Source organism: Lipomyces tetrasporus (genome assembly GCF_029532465.1).
Source record: "Lipomyces tetrasporus strain NRRL Y-64009 chromosome Unknown POJ06scaffold_3, whole genome shotgun sequence".
NCBI lineage: Eukaryota > Fungi > Ascomycota > Lipomycetes > Lipomycetales > Lipomycetaceae > Lipomyces > Lipomyces tetrasporus.
The window spans coordinates 1,796,983-1,816,137 of record NW_026611598.1 but is presented as its reverse complement, the minus strand read 5'-3'; the positions used below and the strand labels follow the sequence as shown (position 1 = coordinate 1,816,137).

The 19,155-nt window shown below is 46.3% G+C and overlaps 7 protein-coding genes across 7 annotated transcripts; 2 read left to right on the top strand and 5 right to left on the bottom strand.

The window, feature by feature from the left end:
* Positions 1-131: 131 nt before the first annotated feature.
* Positions 132-3,298, bottom strand: POJ06DRAFT_249380 (uncharacterized protein). Its single transcript, XM_056187160.1, has 3 exons — positions 2,956-3,298; positions 771-2,900; positions 132-718 (listed from the first exon to the last, which is right to left on the bottom strand). The coding sequence occupies exons 1-3, from the start codon at positions 3,188-3,190 to the stop codon at positions 330-332; spliced, it is 2,754 nt and encodes a 917-aa protein (XP_056045772.1). The 5' UTR covers positions 3,191-3,298; the 3' UTR covers positions 132-329.
* A 673-nt stretch (positions 3,299-3,971) lies between these two features.
* POJ06DRAFT_81378 (nucleophile aminohydrolase) lies at positions 3,972-5,488 on the bottom strand. Its single transcript, XM_056191601.1, has 5 exons — positions 5,385-5,488; positions 5,265-5,322; positions 5,180-5,215; positions 4,408-5,129; positions 3,972-4,358 (listed from the first exon to the last, which is right to left on the bottom strand). The coding sequence occupies exons 1-5, from the start codon at positions 5,407-5,409 to the stop codon at positions 4,126-4,128; spliced, it is 1,074 nt and encodes a 357-aa protein (XP_056045771.1). The 5' UTR covers positions 5,410-5,488; the 3' UTR covers positions 3,972-4,125.
* Positions 5,489-5,809: 321 nt separating this feature from the next.
* Positions 5,810-6,895, bottom strand: POJ06DRAFT_266922 (chaperonin 10-like protein; the record flags this gene model as incomplete). Its single annotated transcript, XM_056189195.1, has 1 exon — positions 5,810-6,895. The coding sequence occupies one exon, from the start codon at positions 6,893-6,895 to the stop codon at positions 5,810-5,812; it is 1,086 nt and encodes a 361-aa protein (XP_056045770.1).
* A 261-nt stretch (positions 6,896-7,156) lies between these two features.
* POJ06DRAFT_249370 (uncharacterized protein) lies at positions 7,157-8,934 on the bottom strand. The gene is made up of 4 exons (XM_056187159.1): positions 8,729-8,934; positions 8,092-8,664; positions 7,710-8,036; positions 7,157-7,654 (listed from the first exon to the last, which is right to left on the bottom strand). Exons 2-4 carry the CDS (start codon positions 8,645-8,647, stop codon positions 7,416-7,418), a joined length of 1,122 nt encoding a protein of 373 aa, XP_056045769.1. The 5' UTR covers positions 8,648-8,664; positions 8,729-8,934; the 3' UTR covers positions 7,157-7,415.
* A 15-nt stretch (positions 8,935-8,949) lies between these two features.
* On the top strand, positions 8,950-13,587 carry POJ06DRAFT_220744 (NUC185 domain-containing protein). Its single transcript, XM_056185614.1, has 12 exons — positions 8,950-9,271; positions 9,331-10,161; positions 10,210-10,441; positions 10,494-11,231; positions 11,289-11,354; positions 11,409-11,585; positions 11,633-12,122; positions 12,180-12,304; positions 12,355-12,564; positions 12,612-12,791; positions 12,850-13,005; positions 13,067-13,587. Exons 1-12 carry the CDS (start codon positions 9,042-9,044, stop codon positions 13,415-13,417), a joined length of 3,786 nt encoding a protein of 1,261 aa, XP_056045768.1. The 5' UTR covers positions 8,950-9,041; the 3' UTR covers positions 13,418-13,587.
* A 43-nt stretch (positions 13,588-13,630) lies between these two features.
* Positions 13,631-17,530, top strand: POJ06DRAFT_249363 (armadillo-type protein). The gene is made up of 7 exons (XM_056187158.1): positions 13,631-14,043; positions 14,124-14,202; positions 14,258-14,715; positions 14,772-15,142; positions 15,195-16,207; positions 16,263-16,394; positions 16,445-17,530. Exons 1-7 carry the CDS (start codon positions 13,954-13,956, stop codon positions 17,413-17,415), a joined length of 3,114 nt encoding a protein of 1,037 aa, XP_056045767.1. The 5' UTR covers positions 13,631-13,953; the 3' UTR covers positions 17,416-17,530.
* On the bottom strand, positions 17,531-19,085 carry POJ06DRAFT_220738 (WD40-repeat-containing domain protein). Its single transcript, XM_056185613.1, has 3 exons — positions 18,826-19,085; positions 18,670-18,770; positions 17,531-18,618 (listed from the first exon to the last, which is right to left on the bottom strand). The coding sequence occupies exons 1-3, from the start codon at positions 18,977-18,979 to the stop codon at positions 17,734-17,736; spliced, it is 1,140 nt and encodes a 379-aa protein (XP_056045766.1). The 5' UTR covers positions 18,980-19,085; the 3' UTR covers positions 17,531-17,733.
* Positions 19,086-19,155: the final 70 nt, after the last annotated feature.

The following is a 19,155-nucleotide window of genomic DNA, read 5'->3' as shown; positions in this document are numbered from 1 at the left end:
TCACTCTAATATGCTCTTGGATGTTCAGCCTACAATATCGTTTAGAGCCGCCTTATCGGCATTGGCCGATATTCTCCGACACCAGAAATCCAAGTTAGCTATTACACGAGCCAGGTTACCCCTGAAATAGTCGTAAACCTCGACCCACTGCAGTATACCTTGTTAGTCCACTGCGGAGTCATTGGCCCTCGTTGCAATTCCTTGGAAACATGATTTGACAATTAAATAAGACAGTATATACATTACTAGCAATCCAGAAGAAAGGAGAAATCCACCACGCCTAACCCAAATCCACCCCATGCCAATTGCAAAATCCCATAATAGCACACTCAGGCCGGCTGAAGTCTCGTTGTCTTCTGCATCGCGATCACACTTTCTATTTTCTCAGTAGCCAACTCAAGTTTCTGCTTGCGTTCTTGTAGCTCGAGATGTCGCCGTACTTTCGCGTTTTCCTTGGCAAAATTCTCCATTTGCTGAGGACCGAGACCGTGGCCCAGTCGAGCGTCAAGCTCGCGCGGAAGATGATAGTAGAAATCGGAGAGCAACTCGACATTGAGGAAGAGAACTGCAGTTTGCGTGAGTTTGTCGGCGACGACGTCGAGAAAGATTTCAGGACAGTAATATTTATTATCCTTGCTCTTGCACTGTTTTGATTTGAGAGCCTGCATCCGTAGACGTATGACATCCGCTCTTTTTGTCAGGAAAAGACCTTCCCGACCTGCTATCATGTTAGGAATTCCAAATTATTTCCTAATTGCAGCTATGCTCACCTTTCTCGATCAATGCTTGACTGAATCCGTAAACCTCGTTCGCATCTTCCATCTTCACTACTCCCTTCCGATTCCTTTCCACGAACTTCTCAACCTGCGATAGCTTCTTGCCACCCCCCACGCTCCGCTGTAGCTTGTAATACGCTGCCTCACACTGCCGCAGTTCATCTTTAAGTAATGCAAACGCGTGCTCCCGGGACCTACTCCATTCCCGGTCTTCTACTTCAACTTCATACTTGTACGGCTTTATACAATTCTCTACCTGATCAGCAGTAGAATAAAACCTCGAACTCAAGATCTCCATTGTCGCATCTTGGACAATCGTCTTAACGTATGGATGAGTCTTGAACGCTCCAGAATTGACAAGGTGCTCCATTTCACCTGATAAGGCATTCGAAACCAACGTCGTCGACGTCCGACCGACACCAGACTTTGTTAAATTTGAAACGCACGCGTCGAGTTGTCGATGCCAGTATACGTCATCCGGCAGCGCATTTGGCAACTCCGACACCGGTCGAAGAATAGCCTTAATCGCAATATCGTCTAAGGGAGAGAACGCTGAAGTCGACTCTTCGTCTAGTCTGTTCCAATAACGCTGTGCGAGCAAGTCTAATACACGCTGATCCAGCTCACTCTTCAACATCGCCCGGACTTGCTCACGACCAAACTTGCCAGTAAATTCCTTGAAGCTGAGTTTAAAAGAATCCAGGGACTGCGCAAGATACGACTCAGCAGTAATCGGACGGTCATTGTATTCAACTTTGAATTGATACGCAGTTTCCTCGAGTTCCTGATGGATCGCATCGCATGTTGGCTGCAGATTCTTCGCCATTGTCCGTTCCAATATGCGCATTAGCTTATTTCGGAGATTGATGACGCCAAGAGTGACTTGCTGCTGACCAGTTCGATCATCAGTATCAGTTAGAGCACGCGTAAACGCTGGATGCCGACCAAAATACAATTCCTCGTTCTTAGCGATCACAGACCCAATGTCGCTACTATCACCGCTTCCGCTAAAACGAGAGAGCAACCCGCTACTGGCGCGAGTTGTTAATGATGTCGGCACTTTGCTGACAACCCCGACATACCCCATCTGCAGCGGATAATTTCTGTTCTGAAGCAGATCGACCGCACGACTAGGATCTACCAGATCCAGTTTCGTGATGACGCCGATAGTCCGCTCGCCCCGTGGATCTATTCGCTTAGCCGCACGGAGCGCCGTGGAGTTGGCCAAATCTACATCAGCTGCAGAAATCGCAAGAATGATGTTTGGAGCTGCAATGTACTTGTCACACAAGGACGCGATCTTCGATTTCAGAGACTCTGGTTGGTCTGCTGCAGCTATTTGAATGTAGCCAGGCAAATCTATGAGCGTCAAGTCAGGAACGTGTGGAGAATAGATATTGAGTCGTATCGGATCGTCAGACACGGCTTCAGAGTCGGGAATAGCAAGATTGAGATCTGTCAAAGTCTTTTGAATTTGTGCAAAATCGGTGATCTTTCCCAGCTTCAGCGCAGGAAACTCGCCGTACTCGGCCGCAGCATCAGGCGAATTTACAAGAGTCAGTTCGATTGGTCTCCGCGTCACCATATTGTTGCCCTTCGGCAAAAATTCATGGCCAACGATCGCTTCAAGGACTGACGACTTTCCAGAACTTTGCGAGCCGACGACGACAATAGACGGTAGTTGGACCCGAGTGAGGGACTGACCACCACCACTGGTACTAATTTCCTGCAAGATATTCCGGATCTCAATCATTTTACGCGTAAGGAGCATCATCTGCGCGTTTGTAGCCGCGACTCGTTCTTCCGCATCTTCGTCACTCAGTGCAGCTGTTGCTGCCGCTGCGGCCGCGCCCGCCAATGCAGCCTCTTCCCCACCTCCTCCACCGTCACCATTCTCGTTGTTGCTGCTTTGCTTCACAATACCCTTATTTCGTGTGTCATGACTTGACCCCTCATCGTGTTCGCTCCGGCTACTGTGCTGGCCATCTGACGTAGAACTGTCGAAAAGTCCTTTCAGCCACCTTGGCGTGCTCAAGTTCTCGATCCCATCCTTCACTGACGATGCAGTACTCGTTACCCAATCAGTCGCCTGTTCAATCTTCTTTTGAGTGTAATTCGCAGCCTCTGCACTTGCGTTAGCGGTCATCATCGGGAATCATATGCAAAACAAACAACTCACCTTGAACTTGGTAGTTCACATATGCGATTCCAGCAACAACAGCACCGCCAGCTGCCGCAGGAACACGCACAATCTTACCAAAAAACTTCGTACCAGATGCAAACGAGATTCCGCGAGTCATGGCCGCGTCACCTATCTGTCTGTAGAGGTAGATATTGTGCATGCTTGGTCGCAAACGCGCGTAGAATGGCAACAATGGACGCCGCCGCGCTGCGTAGCGCATCATGCGATACATGATGTGCTATATGACTGATTCGATACAAGTGTGGGGTCCACGACTATTGAGATAATAATCAGAGGAGAACAAAATTAGTCCAGGTGGACTTCGATCTGCTGATGTTGGTCGACAGCGCTGTTGGGAACACTTCCAACACTACGTTCGTATCTGAGTTCCCGTGACTTTGGTTCGACATATATTGCGAAACCATATAGACGGCCCGGCCCCCAATTTATTTTCGCATGTTAAATCCTCTGCACGGCGAAAAGTAAGAGCTCGCTTCTATTATCATTGCGGGATTGATTTGTGATGCTTTATTAAGTAACTTCAAATTTTAAGAGGAATGCAGTGAGAAAGTCCAACTAAATTAGCACTTGAGTCTGTGTATGTGTGATCCCGGCCCGTCTATCCCTGCATCTGCGGCCTAGTGGTCATGTCCGTTCACGAACTCCAGTGTCGATCTTTCATGATGTTCGAGCAAGTGTACAAGGGCGAAGAGATTGTTTGGCCCGGTAAAAGTTGGAGTTACGCGGTATGCTACCATTCACCTTGGATGATCTTGCGCGGTTGTACGTTTTTGTCGCCGAGAGGGTGGATCACAAGCGCTTCAGGACATTTTGCACGCGCTTGTCATAGCTGCTGGTGAAGGCAAGTCATTCAAGTTGCGCGAACAGAAGAATGATTTTGAAGTCGGTTGTGCACAACAGCGAGAAACAGGTATGCTTTGGCAAAATGGACTCAACAAAAACCTGGTCTTTTTGACGGCATGCAGAGATACTACGAGACATGGAAAGCGTACCAAGTGTAATTGTCGTCGTAATAGCTTGTAGTGCTTATATGATTAGCCTCACTAGACTTATAATACATTGTCTTGCCAAACAACAATTACACCCAACGCCAACAACATAAACAATATTACCTCAACCAATTTACCTCGCAGCCGTATCAATAGCTTATACGGTAATGCTGAGTCTCCGTCTGCCCTCTCTCTCGAGTGGTGGTAAATTGACATTAGTGTTTGCTTGCGGCTCGACAATAGGTGACACAAGACCACGGCTTGCAGCAAAGTTGCTGCTACGAGGTACAGATGGATCAGCCTGGTAGTATTCGTCCATTATGGGATGAAGAAGGACGGTTTGCTTATTGATTGTGAGAATTGAATTGGTGGGCACAGTCACCCAGTCACCTAACGAGTCAGAGAACATCGCAAATAAATAAATTACACTGTAGCATACTTCTCTCAAATGTCAATGGCTCGGAAGCAACCAGAATGACGTCTTGACGTCTATCTCGTCGCTCCATCTTGTATTGCCCGGGCTCGTACTCGATGAATTTTGAGCCAGTCGAGAAATGCAGACTGGCTGCTTCCTCAGTTCGAGAAGTGATGTACCTTGTAACTATGACAGACTTGCCATCCGTAACGGCGAAGTTCAATAGAGAAGGCTCGTCATCGGGATCACCCTCGGAGCATTGCTTAGACCAATCCTTGATGTATTGAATCGTGCGTAGCATTGCCTTTCTGATTATCTCATGGCCAAAGCCATTGACGCCGGCTGGCCGAGAGGGGTCGACGCCGAGTTTATCAAGACAGTCAAGGAATAACGCAAATGCCCACTCGGAATCCGTTCCGCCTTGCACGAATAGGAAATACTCGTCCTTCATATGAGACGCAAATTTTCTCTTTATCCGGTGGAAATTTGCGATCTGACCGTTATGCATAAACATGAGCGAGTGGAATGTAAATGGGTGACAATTAGTTTCTGAGAGTACACCAGCTGTAGAGGCGCGGACATGTGCGAACACCATCGACGATTTGGTCTTCTCGGCCAACCGGGCAAGATTCATATTGTTCCATGCAGGGGTAGTAGCGCAGAACACACATGGACCGTCGCCTAGCTCTGGATCTGCCTCTCGGGTATAGTAGCCAACGCCAAAACCGTCACCATTGATTGGGCGTCTCTCAACATGTTAGCATTCGGATCAGTGGAAATGGCAGGATCCACTTACCTAGTGTCTATTCGTAACCTGGAGTCGTATGACTGACTACAACTCCGTTAGCATCCTTAGCTCAATACGAAAATATATATAGTACTTTATAATAGAATGCTCAGGTCTGGTCAGTAAATGAGCAAGCAATATAGGATCCCGTCCTGGAACAGTCAGTTTTATCCACCACGCTCGAGGCCATTACAAAGAATCCCGTAGATCATACCCTTGAAGATAAGAAACCTGCACATTTTTGGGTTCTGTCGTAATAACAGTGCTGCCGTTTGTATAGCGATATGGAAATAGAAGTAGTCGAGCGCACGAGCGACGGCTCTTGACAGGCGACATCACCACTCCGCGGCTCAATTTTAACCGCCATTAAACATGGAGACCCATCATAATAGCGCGGTTTGTCGTATTTCTAGAAACTACAAAATAATAGCAGCCGATTCTATATGCTAGTAAAACCGAATAGTCCTAGTGAAGATTCCTGGCTACAGGAATACATATCTCTGCAAACCCATTCATTATTATGCTACGAACAAACACACCAAAGAGCTACTCTTTCAACGCCATACTCTAAATGCTATGCATTGGTGCAGTGCCAATCGTGCTTTTCTGCAGACGAGGGTCTCCTGGAGAGGCTTATCACTACTGTAACAATTCAGGATGCGGGGTACAGATGATCTTAATGTGTTCATCCTTGTGATGGATTAGCCGACTAAATCCACCGGAAACAGTCTCTGCGATTGGCAATTTCGCCGTAATCATTTTTTCGAAATTCCTGATCTTCCCCTGCTCAAACGCTTTAATCACATCTGCAAAGTCCTGACCAACATACCCAATGGAGCCCATAATCTTTTTCTCCATCAGCAGACATTCATTGGGATGGTATGAACAAGGCTTGCCCCAGATGGCAATATTGAACGCGATACCGCCAGATTTGACGGCATGTAAGCCAGTGGTGAAGGTTGCTTGTACGCCTGAACAGTCGTAGGACACATCGACGCCCTCACCGCAGGTCATTTCGCGGGTCTTCGCGACGACATCATCAACTTGCGGATTGAGGAGCGCATGAACTCCAAACTGAGCTGACTGCTTCCGTCGGATCTCAGCCGGTTCAGAGACAATGATTTTGGCCGCGTCGTGCGCTTGTAGAGCGAGAATGGTCGCGATACCTATTGGACCAGAACCGAGAACTAGTGCGGTTTGGCCAGCCTTGAAACCGCTAAGACGAACCGCGTGCCACGCGACTGAAAGTGGCTCGACCAGAGCGCCAGCTTCGAGTGGAAGATCATCGGGCAACTTGAAGACTTGTTCGGAGGGGACGATGACTAGCTCGGATAAGCCGCCTCCCCATCCTGATAGACCGAAGAAGCCACCGTCGGAGCAGCAATTGGTTCGGCCTTCGCGGCACTGGGGACAGCCAGTGTTACATCGAATCGTCGCCTCGACACAGACGTGGTCGCCTGGCTTGACGCTAGAGACGCTGGAGCCGACTGCCTTCACGATGCCTGAAAATTCGTGGCCCATAACGACTGGGACAGTTTCGTGAGTGAGCGGATGAGGCTTGACAGGACAGAATATAGGACCATCGAGAAATTCGTGGAGATCAGTTCCACAGATTCCGCACCATTGGGGGCAAATTAGCACATCGTTTGGGCCAGTGATCTCCGGCACTTTGACGTCGTTATCAAGTCGCACGTCGTGGGGACCGTAATATCTTAGAGCTTTCATGGTGGTTATCAATTAGCCGTCGTATGGTATACCCAGCAAGACCGTGCCAGTACCACAGAGACAGAAGCGGCACTTATATGTTAATTACATCGAAGCGGGTAAACAATCTCGGTCGACAGGAAGGTTATTTGTCGGGCATCGGTGACACGGCCGTGTTCCGGGGCCAATCAACTGCAGTTTCACGGAAGTCTAGTCTACGTCGAAGTTAGCCCAGTTCATCTCACTCCTCCAATCAATTCGCGTGTTATTTTGCGATGTGCTAGTAGTGGCTGACCAACTTCTAGGGCAAAAGTGGAATGATTCTGAGCTTTGCACCGTACCCAACACGTGATTCTGACGCTAATTTGTTAGCCTACCGCCATTAGCTCTAGTCTGTCGCAATTCTCATGAACGCTATGGTGATTTAAAGTAATTATTAGATGACGCAACGCAGTAATCTGATAATCATTCAATTGTCTACAAAATATGTACTGTGTTTAGAGTTATTCCATTGGTATCCATATTAACCAAATATTTCCAGCTAACTTCGAAATAGGCCCCTGAGATTCTCCAGCTCTTTTTGCCGGTCCGGTTTAATCTCCATGAGATAGTTATATAGCTTTTCAGTTATCCTTTCCCTTGCATTCTTCTTTCCAAAGATGTTTGAAAGACGAAATAGTTGGTTGTTGACCATTGCTTCCACATCGTACCAGGCAGGCATGTCCACTACTTCCACATATCGGAACTGAGGCCGCGGGATCCGAAGAGAGTCACAGAGATCTGTTTACAAAGTAAGTTTGATTCAGCTGGCAGTTAGAGGAAATCGTCAACTTACCGTTTATTACAGAGATCGTGGGGACCTCGCGATGTCGATCTATTGGTATTCCAGCGATTCCAATTTCCTTGACTAACTCATCTTCAACTTGTTTGTGTTTCTCTTGATTCCCTTGCGATTGCCCCGAATTATTGATAGTACTGTCAGTACATAGCGCCTCTAGCGCCAGCCGTGCGGCTTCATTCCTTGCTATTCGTTTCGATTTGTATGAAGCGGACATATCGCCATATGGATGCCCATTCACTCGAATAATACACGCAAATGTGTTTGGAACGTTCACAATATACTCCGGTCTGTCCATGGTCCATTGCTGCAACCCACACAACTCTGGACAAGGAAAAGTCAATCGACCATGCTTAGAAATTTCATTCCAAATGCTTACCATTGAGGTACTTCATCCAACAGGGGCCTCCGTCTTGCTGCATATCCTCTTGCAAAGCAGTAACATAACTTAAGCCCATCTTCGCCACCTCAAACTTCGCCTCCTTCTTTGATTTATATGGGCCCCTTGCAACAAATTCCTCTCTATTAATGACCAATAATGCTGAAAATCCAGACGGTCTAACTGGATCAAATTGGAACAGCGGGGTATATCCCGGGCCCAACTTTGCGCACAATTCATGAAGTTGGGACGTGGCGGCTCCGGGCTCAAGAGTCTCGCTTTCGTTCAAGTCATCGCCTGCATACCCAGACGGTATCGACCTGTAATTGGAAATGTTAAATGAAGCACCTAAGCTATCCAGTGCGTCAGCATTATAGCTGTCGTATTCCCTATGTTCGCCGGAGTCAGAGTCCCCAGCACTGATCTGCGTCACGAAAGGAATGACGCGGCGACGATTCAAATGCACTAAGTTATTATCGTTCTGGCGTTCGGATTTAGTTCCACAGGGCCGAGTCTCATAGATAGCTGGATTCTCTTGTGAATTCTGTGAAGACATTTCTACGACTTTGATACCTGAATCAATCTGGTAAGTCTTACAATACCCTGATAGCCGCACCTTCATTTCATCACGCCTTACCGTATGAAGCCGGCCATAAAAATACAAGAGACGTTCATTTCATCATGCAATATTGTATGAAACTCGCACTAAGACACAAAGGGGAGAAGTCAGAGGAAAAAGTCAGGCGTAAGTTCAATGCTGAGCCCAGGTCATTGCCGAGCCGCACTTCGGCGGCGAACCCGGCCCTAAACTCACAGTGTCAGATTAGCCAATTCAGCTCTGTGGGTCAGACTGTTGAGGTTGTGAGGGCTTGAATCGCATCAACAATCATCGGTAGTTGGATTTGCAGTCGACAGTTGCATGCCTGAGGTTTCTACTTGGAATTACAGAAATGAAATCTTCGGATATAATTGCTTCACCAAGCGGATTTCGCGAGTGGGCTTGTTCGAATTCAGGGGACTTGCTAGATGATGAGATCAGCCAGTGCAACGCACCGACAGTTGATGGAAGTCGAACTAGAACTAAGCCAACACAAGAGGAGCTAGTCAAGGAACTGGAAGAATGCTTCTTTACACCGTCGTTGACGTCGTTCTCGGATTTTTGGGTCAATCTTCTTCAGGAGTATGTTGTTCTTTCTACTCATTTATCTTCTGCATTTAGAAGGTCTAACGATCACGTAGATCCCCGTCATTTCCGCACCAGTCACTGTATACAGATTTATATGGCGTACCAAATAGTATAACCCGCTCAACGACGCGGTTTGTTCGATCAGGTTTAGAAGGTGCGATCATTGGATATGAGGACTACACGAGCCCGGCGCCATTATCCGGCGAAAACTCGAAGAACTCCAGCTCATTTGCCCGACAACCGGCTCCAAAATCAGACTTCGTTCGTGGCAGGGCAGGATTTGTACCGTTTGCTCCAGGAGGTTTGGACGGAATTGCATCTGCGTCATCGTCACTAGAAGGCATTGGAATTGGTGGGATCGTTAAGAGAGACGAGAACGGATTGCTGAATACTGCTCCAGGTTTGCCCAGAGGTATGAACGTCACGGACGACGGGCGACAGAAGGACAATCTTGAAGACTTGGAGGAGTCATACGAAAACGAAATTTCAAAGGTTGAAGATATCCAGCCAGTGCTAATTGTCACGCATCCGACAACCGGAACCGTCGTGGTGAAAGAGAAGATCGATTCGGATCTGATCGATGATCTTTTGCCGACGGAGAGTATTAAATCTTTATTTGAGTCGCCGTTTGGGAAGCCCGGCGATAGCAGGCTACGGGGGAAGGAGTGGGCGCACGTCGTAGATGTCAACACTGACATTGTCAACTTCCATGAACTTGTACCGAAGATGGCAAAAGAATGGCATTTCGAACTGGACACTTTCCAGAAGGAAGCCGTATATCACTTGGAACAAGGAGACAGTGTATTTGTTGCGGCGCACACTTCCGCCGGAAAGACTGTTGTGGCTGAGTACGCAATTGCTATGGCCAATCGAAATATGACTAAGTATGGAATCGGCGTTAACGTTAGATTGCAATTACTAACCTCACCAAGAGCTATATATACTTCTCCAATTAAAGCTCTAAGTAACCAGAAATTCCGTGATTTCCGTCAAATCTTTGATGATGTCGGTATTCTGACAGGAGATGTCCAAATTAATCCTCACGCGAGTTGCGTCATCATGACGACTGAAATTTTGCGAAGTATGCTATACAAGGGCGCAGATTTGATCCGAGATGTTGAGTTCGTTATATTCGATGAGGTTCATTACGTCAATGATCTAGAAGTAAGTTGCTAGAATAATGCTGATAGTCCATACTGACTTCCATCGAAATCAGCGCGGTGTAGTGTGGGAAGAGGTCATCATCATGCTACCTGACCACGTCAAATTAATTCTGTTATCCGCTACGGTTCCGAACACCTATGAGTTCGCCAGCTGGGTTGGTCGAACCAAAAAGAAAGATATTTACGTCATTTCTACCCCTAAACGGCCTGTTCCTCTGGAGCATTTCTTGTGGGCAAACAATCAAATGTTTAAGATCGTCGATTCACAGAAAAAATTCCTAATGCAGGGATGGTCTGACGCCGAACGTGCGGTTAACCCAGTTAAAGAATTCACGGCCACGCAAGGGCAACGAGGCGGTCGCGGCGGTGCATCTGGTGGCCGTGGCCGTGGCCAGCAGATGACTAGAGGTGGTGGTCGTGGCGGATCTGCTAGTGGTCGCGGTAGCGGCCGCGGTAGTAGCTACTTGAACAACAAAGGCGGATTCAGGACAAACAACTCTTTTGACCGCAATATCTGGATAAGAATCGTTCAGACCCTGCATAAAGCAAAGCTTCAGCCTGTTGTCATCTTCGTATTCTCCAAGAGACGGTGCGAGGAGTACGCTAATTCATTGCAGGGGCTTGATTATTGTACGTCCAGTGAAAAATCGCAGATTCATATTTTCATTGAAAGTGCAGTTAGTAGACTGAAGAAGGAGGACCAAGTATTACCGCAGATTTTACGCATTAGAGAGCTTCTTGCCCGTGGCATTGCAGTTCATCATGGCGGATTGCTGCCTATAGTGAAAGAGGTGAGTGTCAATGCTATTCTATGCGGGTCAGCATGAACAATAGCTAACTATATCAAGGTTGTGGAAATTCTTTTCGCGAAGTCATTGGTTAAAGTGCTTTTCGCAACAGAAACATTTGCAATGGTACGAGCTTTGGTTGATCTTCCAATATTATGGTCAAATTCTAACTTGAACCAGGGGCTCAATTTGCCGACTAGAACTGTTGTATTCGCCGGAATTCGCAAGCACGACGGTCGCAGTTTCAGAGATTTGCTTGCTGGTGAATATACACAAATGGCTGGCCGAGCCGGGCGACGAGGCTTGGATACGACCGGCACAGTTATTATCGCATTTGCAGGAGATCAACCCCCTGAGGTACTTCTTGGTTTCTTCGATTTGGTTATCTTTCTAATATAATCCAGGTTTCTATACTTAACAAAATGACTCTTGGTCCGCCTACAAAGCTTCAGAGTCAATTCCGTCTGACCTACAATATGATTCTTAATCTCCTACGCGTCGAGGCACTGAAGGTTGAAGAAATGATCAAGCGCTCATTCAGTGAAAATGCTACACAGAGCCTGATTCCAGAACATGAGAACACGGTCAAAGCTTCTGAGGCCAGTCTGCGCAATTTCAAGCGAGAACAGTGCAGCATATGCGACACAGACTTAGAGACCTGTCATGCTGCGCTTGTCGAGGCTAAGGAGCTAATGACTACCATGATTGAACGTGCCTGTGAGACGTCGTTTGGAACCAGAATGTTGACTGCAAAGCGGCTAGCTGTTGTTCAGACCGAAGAATCATCGAGGACCGTCTGCTTGATCGTGGGTGCAAACGTGCAGCGTCGCACATTTCACTGTTATGGAATGTTCCCGTCAGGTGGAATTGTGGAGCGGAAGCAGAAAGAAGCTAGTGAGTAACTCGGTCACTGTGCATCGGCGTAAACGCTAGCAGACTAACGGTTAGTAGGCGACATGGTCCCGTTCTTACCGGAAGTCAGAAGCGTCCTAGGAGCATTGAAGCTCGACGGTGTGCTCGTTGAGCGAAATATTCCGTTCTCTGCTGTTGAATTCTTCTGCAAGTCTTCGGTTGACGTATGTCCAATTCTTCAACAACCTAAACGTGCCAACGCTAATGTTAATAGATTGATACCTACGGACTTCAGCGCAAGGAGCGTCGCGATATTGTGGCTCTTCGAAACTTTTTATTGACCTGCGAGGATAGAATTTGGGAAGAAGTAGAATGGATTAAAATGAAGAACTATCAATTCGTAGAGCTCTCGAAAAGACGAAATGAATTGAGATTGAAGATCGCTAAGTGTCAGAGCCTTAGGTGTCCACAATTTATCAAACACGTACGTGTTTAATAATTTTAGGTATATGTCCATTGCTAACTAGTCAGTTTACGCAACTGCATGAAGAATCATTGTTGAAGAAGAACATCGCCGAATTGAAGCAGGTGATCTCTGATCAAAATCTTGAGCTTTTACCAGACTATGAACAGCGCATCGAAGTCCTGAAAGACCTGGGCTTTATTGATGAAAATCTCAATGTCGAGCTTAAGGGTCGTGTCGCTTGCGAGGTATGGTCGACAGATCTAATTCGGTCGCTATAGTTGATGTCTAATTTATTCTTTGTAGATTAATTCCGGACATGAACTTATCATGACAGAACTAATTTTGGAGAACTTCTTAGCGGATTATGAGCCTGAGGAGATTGTCGCACTTTTGTCTTGTTTCATATTTCAGGAGAAGACGCAAGTGGAGATTGGCATGGTCACTCCAAGGTTAGATGAGGTACGGCGAACTAACTTCAATTTCTTCAGGTGTGTGAAGTATGCTAACAATTGCGTTATAGGGTAGGAGTAAGATTGTCCAGATTGCTGCTCGTGTTAACGAGGTACAAAGTCAGCATCAGATCTCTATACCCGACGAAAGCGCGTTTGATCCTGAAACTGTAGAGCAGCGATTCGGTCTTATGGAAGTTGTCTACGAATGGGCGCGAGGAATGCCGTTCAATCGGATTACGGATCTAACTGATGTACTGGAAGGTACCATTGTTCGAGTAATCACGCGGTTAGACGAGGTTTGTCGAGAGGTCAAGAGTGCAGCAAGAATCATTGGAGATCCAACATTGCATGCAAAGATGGAATTATCGCAGGAGAAAATTAAAAGGGATATTGTTTTCTGTACCAGTTTGTATCTCTAAATAACAAGTGGAATTTATTCAAGGTATTTGTAGAATCATTTCTGTATAACTAATAGTTCGTTGTGTACATAGCACTGCCCCGTCGCAAATAGATGAAGGTAGATCATCAAAGCTGCGAGGAAGTGCTGGGAAACGTGTCTTCGGATGTAAAATTTTCCATATGTGGGAACAGAAACGAGTTTTGGCAACATTTGACTGCGCGTCATCATCATCTGAGGTTTCAATTTGCGCATAGGCTTGCAAATAACGCACAACTACCTAACGTTTGGCTTTATGCTAGGGTTTTACGAATTTTCTTCCAATCGTTACTGCGGCGGTATACTCGGAATTCGCAAATTCAACCCTTTAAAAAGTAGTTCGATCTCCTGCAGTTGGTGAATTTAGAGGACCTAAATATATATTATTTACTGTCTAGGGCTCCACATCGGTTGGTCTAGCTGCCTGAAAACCTTTACACGGCTTAGGTGCTTTCGCAGCTGGGAATCTTGTTCCAGGAGAGTGAGCAAGTTGCATCCAGGTAGTCAAATTATTGTAATATGGATGTGAATGCTCTACACCATTGTTTTGCGTGCACTCTTGATGCAAATCCTAATATTCGCCGAGAAGCCGAATTACAACTTAGCGAGGTATGGCAGCATATATACTTTTCGCACCAGTTTTAGAATTGGGCGTTCTGTTGAGAGTATGATTTAAATGGGTTCATTAGGCCAGCAAAGCATCTGGATTTATTGGAGCATGTTTGGATATCGTTCAGTCTCAACCTCTGGGAACGGTTCAAATCTCGGGTATGTATACTGGTAGCAGTTGGAATCAAGGTAGTTCTAAAATTTTTAATTGCAGCTGTCGTTTACTTGAAGAACAAAGTTGTCAAAAACTGGGAGTTCGATGATTTCAATAAATCGACAGCCATCCCAGAAGCGGAGAAGCCTGCTTTCCGAGAACGATTGATTCCTGCGATCATTACTGCGCCTGCCCAGACACGACATCATTTGATATCAGTGCTCAACAAAGTCATCGCTTACGATTATCCAGAGAAATGGCCGGAATTTTTAGATCACACGCTCCAGTTATTACATTCTCAAGATGTCCAGCATGTATACGCCGGCCTTGTTTGTTTGAACGAAATTACGAAGACATATCGATGGCGTAACCATGAGATACGGATTTCGTTGGATCGCGTTCTGGAATTGGCGTTCCCGATAGCATTGCAGATAGCGAACTCACTCTTGGCAGAGAATAGTCCATCTGCGGGTGATATGATGCGGTTGGTCATGAAGAGTTACAGGTCTGCTATTTGGGTGAGACCGTGCAACAAATTACGAACATGGAGGCTTGAGAGGTTAACTGTCAGTAGATCGAGCTATCGCCACGGCTGCAAGATCCATCCGCTCTCTTGCCGTGGGGTAATTTATTGCTCCAAGTCGTTGCGAAGGATATACCAGCGGCAGACCTTCCAGAGGATGAACAAGATCGAGAGCTTCACCCTTGGTGGAAGTCGAAGAAATGGGCCTACCGCAATCTGAATAGACTCTTTTCGCGATATGGCGATCCTGCGTCGTTGACCGATAGCATGCAAGACTACAAGGAATTTTCGAAGAATTTTGCTGTCAACTTCGCACCTGAGATCCTGAAAGCGTATCTGCATCAGACTCAGCTGTGGATACAGAATAATCTGTGGCTAAGCCGGCCCGCATTAAACTGTATTCTGGAATATTTCGAACAGTGGTACGTGGATGTCATTCACCTCTTAAACAAGGCATAAGCTTATTAGATCCAGTGTGAAAACGAAGACTACTTGGGAGATAATGAAGCAGCATGTTGAGAGTTTAATTTCTCAAGTGGTATTCCCCTTACTTTGTCTGACTGACGACGATATCGAGCTTTTCGAGAATGAGCCAGTCGAATATATTCACAAGCGCATAGATATATTCGACGAGAGCCCGACAGCGGATATTGCTGCAACAAACTTTTTAGTTACCTTGGCTGACCGCCGACGAAAATCTACATTCAATAGTATATTGTCCTTTATCAATAACGTCGTTGTCTCACAGCAGCAGCATGTCGATAATGAAAGCTATGCCCGAAAGAAGGAAGGCGCTTTGCGGATGATTGGTTCTTTGTCGCATATCATACTTGGCAAGAAAAGTCCAGTCGCTGGAATGATGGAGACATTCTTTGTTCAGTACATCTTCCCAGATTTCCACAGCCCATACGGTTTCTTACGTGTTCGTGCTTGTGAGCTTATTAACAGGTTCTCCGATGCCGAATTCCAAGACTTGAACAATATCAGCTTTATTTACTCCAGTATCACGGCTTGTCTCAATGATAAATACTTGCCTGTGCAAGTAGAAGCTGCCTTGGCTTTGCAGCCCCTCGCTAGACACGAATCAATCCGAAACGCTTTGTCCGAAAACATTAAAGCTACTATGGAAAAGCTTATGCAGCTCACCAAACAGATAGATATGGACTCTCTTCTCGGAGTCATGGAGGACTTCGTTGATATGTTTTCTGCACAGCTGGCGCCTTTTGCGGTTGAGCTAGCAGAGCAACTTCGAGATCAATTTTTGCACATGCTTGGCGAGATCATAGAAAAGCAGAGCGTTGACCCGGATAACTATGATGATAGTATTGAATTTAGTGATCTTGATGAGAAGGCCATGGCGGCATTAGGTATAGTGAATACTCTGGGGACATTACTTCTGAGTTTAGACAATTCTCCGGATATTGTTGCTAGGATAGAGCATGCTATTTTGCCGGTAATCTCGGCTGTATTGGAAAACGAACAGAGTGGTGAGTCCGACCCAATACCGGCATTTTCTTATGCGTATATTAAATGAGACTTTAGATATGTATGGGGAAGTGTTTGAACTCATTGATTCAAGCAGTTTCTGTCTGAAGAGAATCACGCCTAGTCTCTGGAGCCTGTTCGGTCTGTTACACAGAGCCTTTAAGACGACAGCAATTGATTATTTCGATGGTATTTGATGTTGCTTAGTATTGGCAAATTGTATTTACTAAAGTTACTAGAACTCCTACCAGCACTCGAGAATTATATCATTTACGGCGCTGACGAAATGAAAGCTAATCCTAGCTATATCGCGGCAATGATTGACATCATAAACACGGTTTTTGCAAGCGACGAGCGCCTTGGCGCTATCGACCGAACAGACGCGTGCAGACTCGTTCAAACACTGCTCCTCAATTTACGTGGAAGTATGGACAGCTATATCTCATATTTGGTTAGTCTCGCTTTGGGCCGACTGCGAGATGAAACCGAGGCATTGAAGAATAAAGCATATTTGGTTAGCCTGATCGAAATTACAGTGAACTGCATGTACTATAATCCTCTGCTTACCTTCAGGGTGTTGGAAGAAAGCTCTCAGACAGCAAATTTCTTCAACATTTGGTTCAGCAATATGCAGAGTTTCTCCAGAGTCCACGATAAGAAGCTGTCTGTGATGGCAATTCTCGGCATTATAACATTACCCGACGATCATATTCCAGGTAGTATTCGCCCTGGATTCCCGCAATTGCTCCATGGCCTTTTGCAGCTTCTAAAGACCCTTCCCGAGGCGCTGAAGCGAAGAGAGGAATTGTCCAAGGAGTTTGAGGGCGGTGATACCGGATATTACGACGGTGTGGATAGTCTCAATACGGGTGACTGGGATGACGAAGATGAAGACGGCGACCAGGATGATTCTCAGGCGAATGAATATCTTGACTTCCTGAACAAAGAAGCGGCGCGAATGGAAAGTAAGGCGAAATATCAGTATGATGATGAATATGAGGACGAAGCGCTCGAAGAGGAGCCGTTGTACGAGTCGCCGCTTGACAAGTTGAACGTATATATTGCATTCAAGGATGCGTTTGTTGCTCTCCAGCACAGTGCCTCTCGCAGCGAGTTCCTTTCGAAGGAATTGAATGATGATGAGCGACATGTTGTGGAATCTATTGTCCAGCAGGCACAGCGGGATGAGAGCGGACAAGCGCCGCAATGATCTATTAATTCTCGGAGTTCAAATTTGTCGATTATTTCATTACATAGCATTTTACTAGGTCTTAGATATGGGCCGCAAGCATTTGTGATTAGTCTTAACGACCCTCAATGAATCTTATACTTGATTAGTCGGCAGGTCACCTTGAAACTGGATGATGCGGGTTACTAGCAGTAGCTGTAGCCTATGCCGGGATTTCAAAATGCTGCCCAACCCTTCACCACTTATGTGACTGACAATGCTACCTGTCAAAATAAATTCTGACTACATCCGGAAATTATCCTATTATAATACAGTGGTCATAATATCCCCTTGATTTCATTATATCCCTTCAAAACTTTGCCAGCTCTCCCGTACTAGTTCCCACTGTTCATTTGAGGGATCGCCAAGGCCACCAATTGTAACATTTCCTGTGCTTCCGTTAGATGCAAGCCCTTTTGCAACTTTCCGGGCATGCTGGTCCTTCTTTTCTCTGATAGCGTACTTCTCCAACATTCCTTCCGAAGTCCAAATTATTACAATACAATCATCAGAGGCCCACCCTAGTATTCCTCTTCCGATCCGTTGGTCTGATATTCTGGTTGACACAAAACTCCATTCACCAGAAAAATACCGCGGAAGAAGTGGCACTTTAGATAATATATGTCTGCGATTGTTGGACTCAGACAACGGAGATGTATCAAATACATGAAGTGTGTCTTTGTCTGAAATCAATGCAAGCCTGTTGGATGATGGTGAGAACGAAAGAGAATGGACCACAGCCCGATCGATACCCCTGCGAAACTCGTGAAGCAGGGCGGTGTTTGAAGTAGCATGAATGCGAATAATTGTTCCCGTTTCAGATGCACTCGCAATTAGCGACCCGTCGTGGCTTACTGCGACGCATTTTATCCGCCCTTTGTGTGCGCGTACGATGGATACGAGACTGCGTTCTTGCCCTTGTGGAGAAAGATCTACAATCTGAATATGACCTTCTGTTAAGCCGGGGAAAACCAAGCGATTATTTTGTAGCGCGCATATTCCCGAAGGGTTATCTGCTGTTTCGTATACTGAAAGTCTCACAGGCGGTGAAGAGAAGATGTAAACGTAAATCTTACTTCGCAAGCATACAACGATCCTGGTTCGGGATAGGAGCACTTGGAGCACCGGTGACAGAAATTCAAGCGAAAGAGCAGCCATGTTCTTAAGGTCGTCCCATATTATGACCTAAGTTATTAGATTCCGCATTGTATCGATCGTCGAAGTCGTCAAACTCACTTTATTTTGTGGATATTTCGGCGTACGTCCTCCGCCTACTAATGCCAAATAGTTTGTGCGATGCAGCATCTGAACAATACCGATTCCGCCATCCGAAAACTCTTTAAGTCTATATTAGAACTGACGTAATCTAAACCGTAGCAACATTCCACCGACCTCGCTTGACACGACGCTCCATGGGATCAGTGTTAAAAACCTGGAAACCATGCTCGTGGCCGATGGCGAAGCACTCTTGGTCCTGGTTGAAGGCCGAGCAGAGCAACTTCGCCCCCGATGACGCGTTGGCATTCAGTGGCTTATGAAGATTCATTTCTGGCAGTTATGAGCCTGCAAATGGCTTTGAGCACCGTAAATTAAACTGGAAAGCGGCGATGGTCGTGGTGGATGCCCGTCTCATATCAAACCGTCGCAATCCGTCCGTCGGGTTCACACGTTCGGACAGCAGACGCGGTGTAAACTTACAAACGCCGCGCTAAGGCTTACACC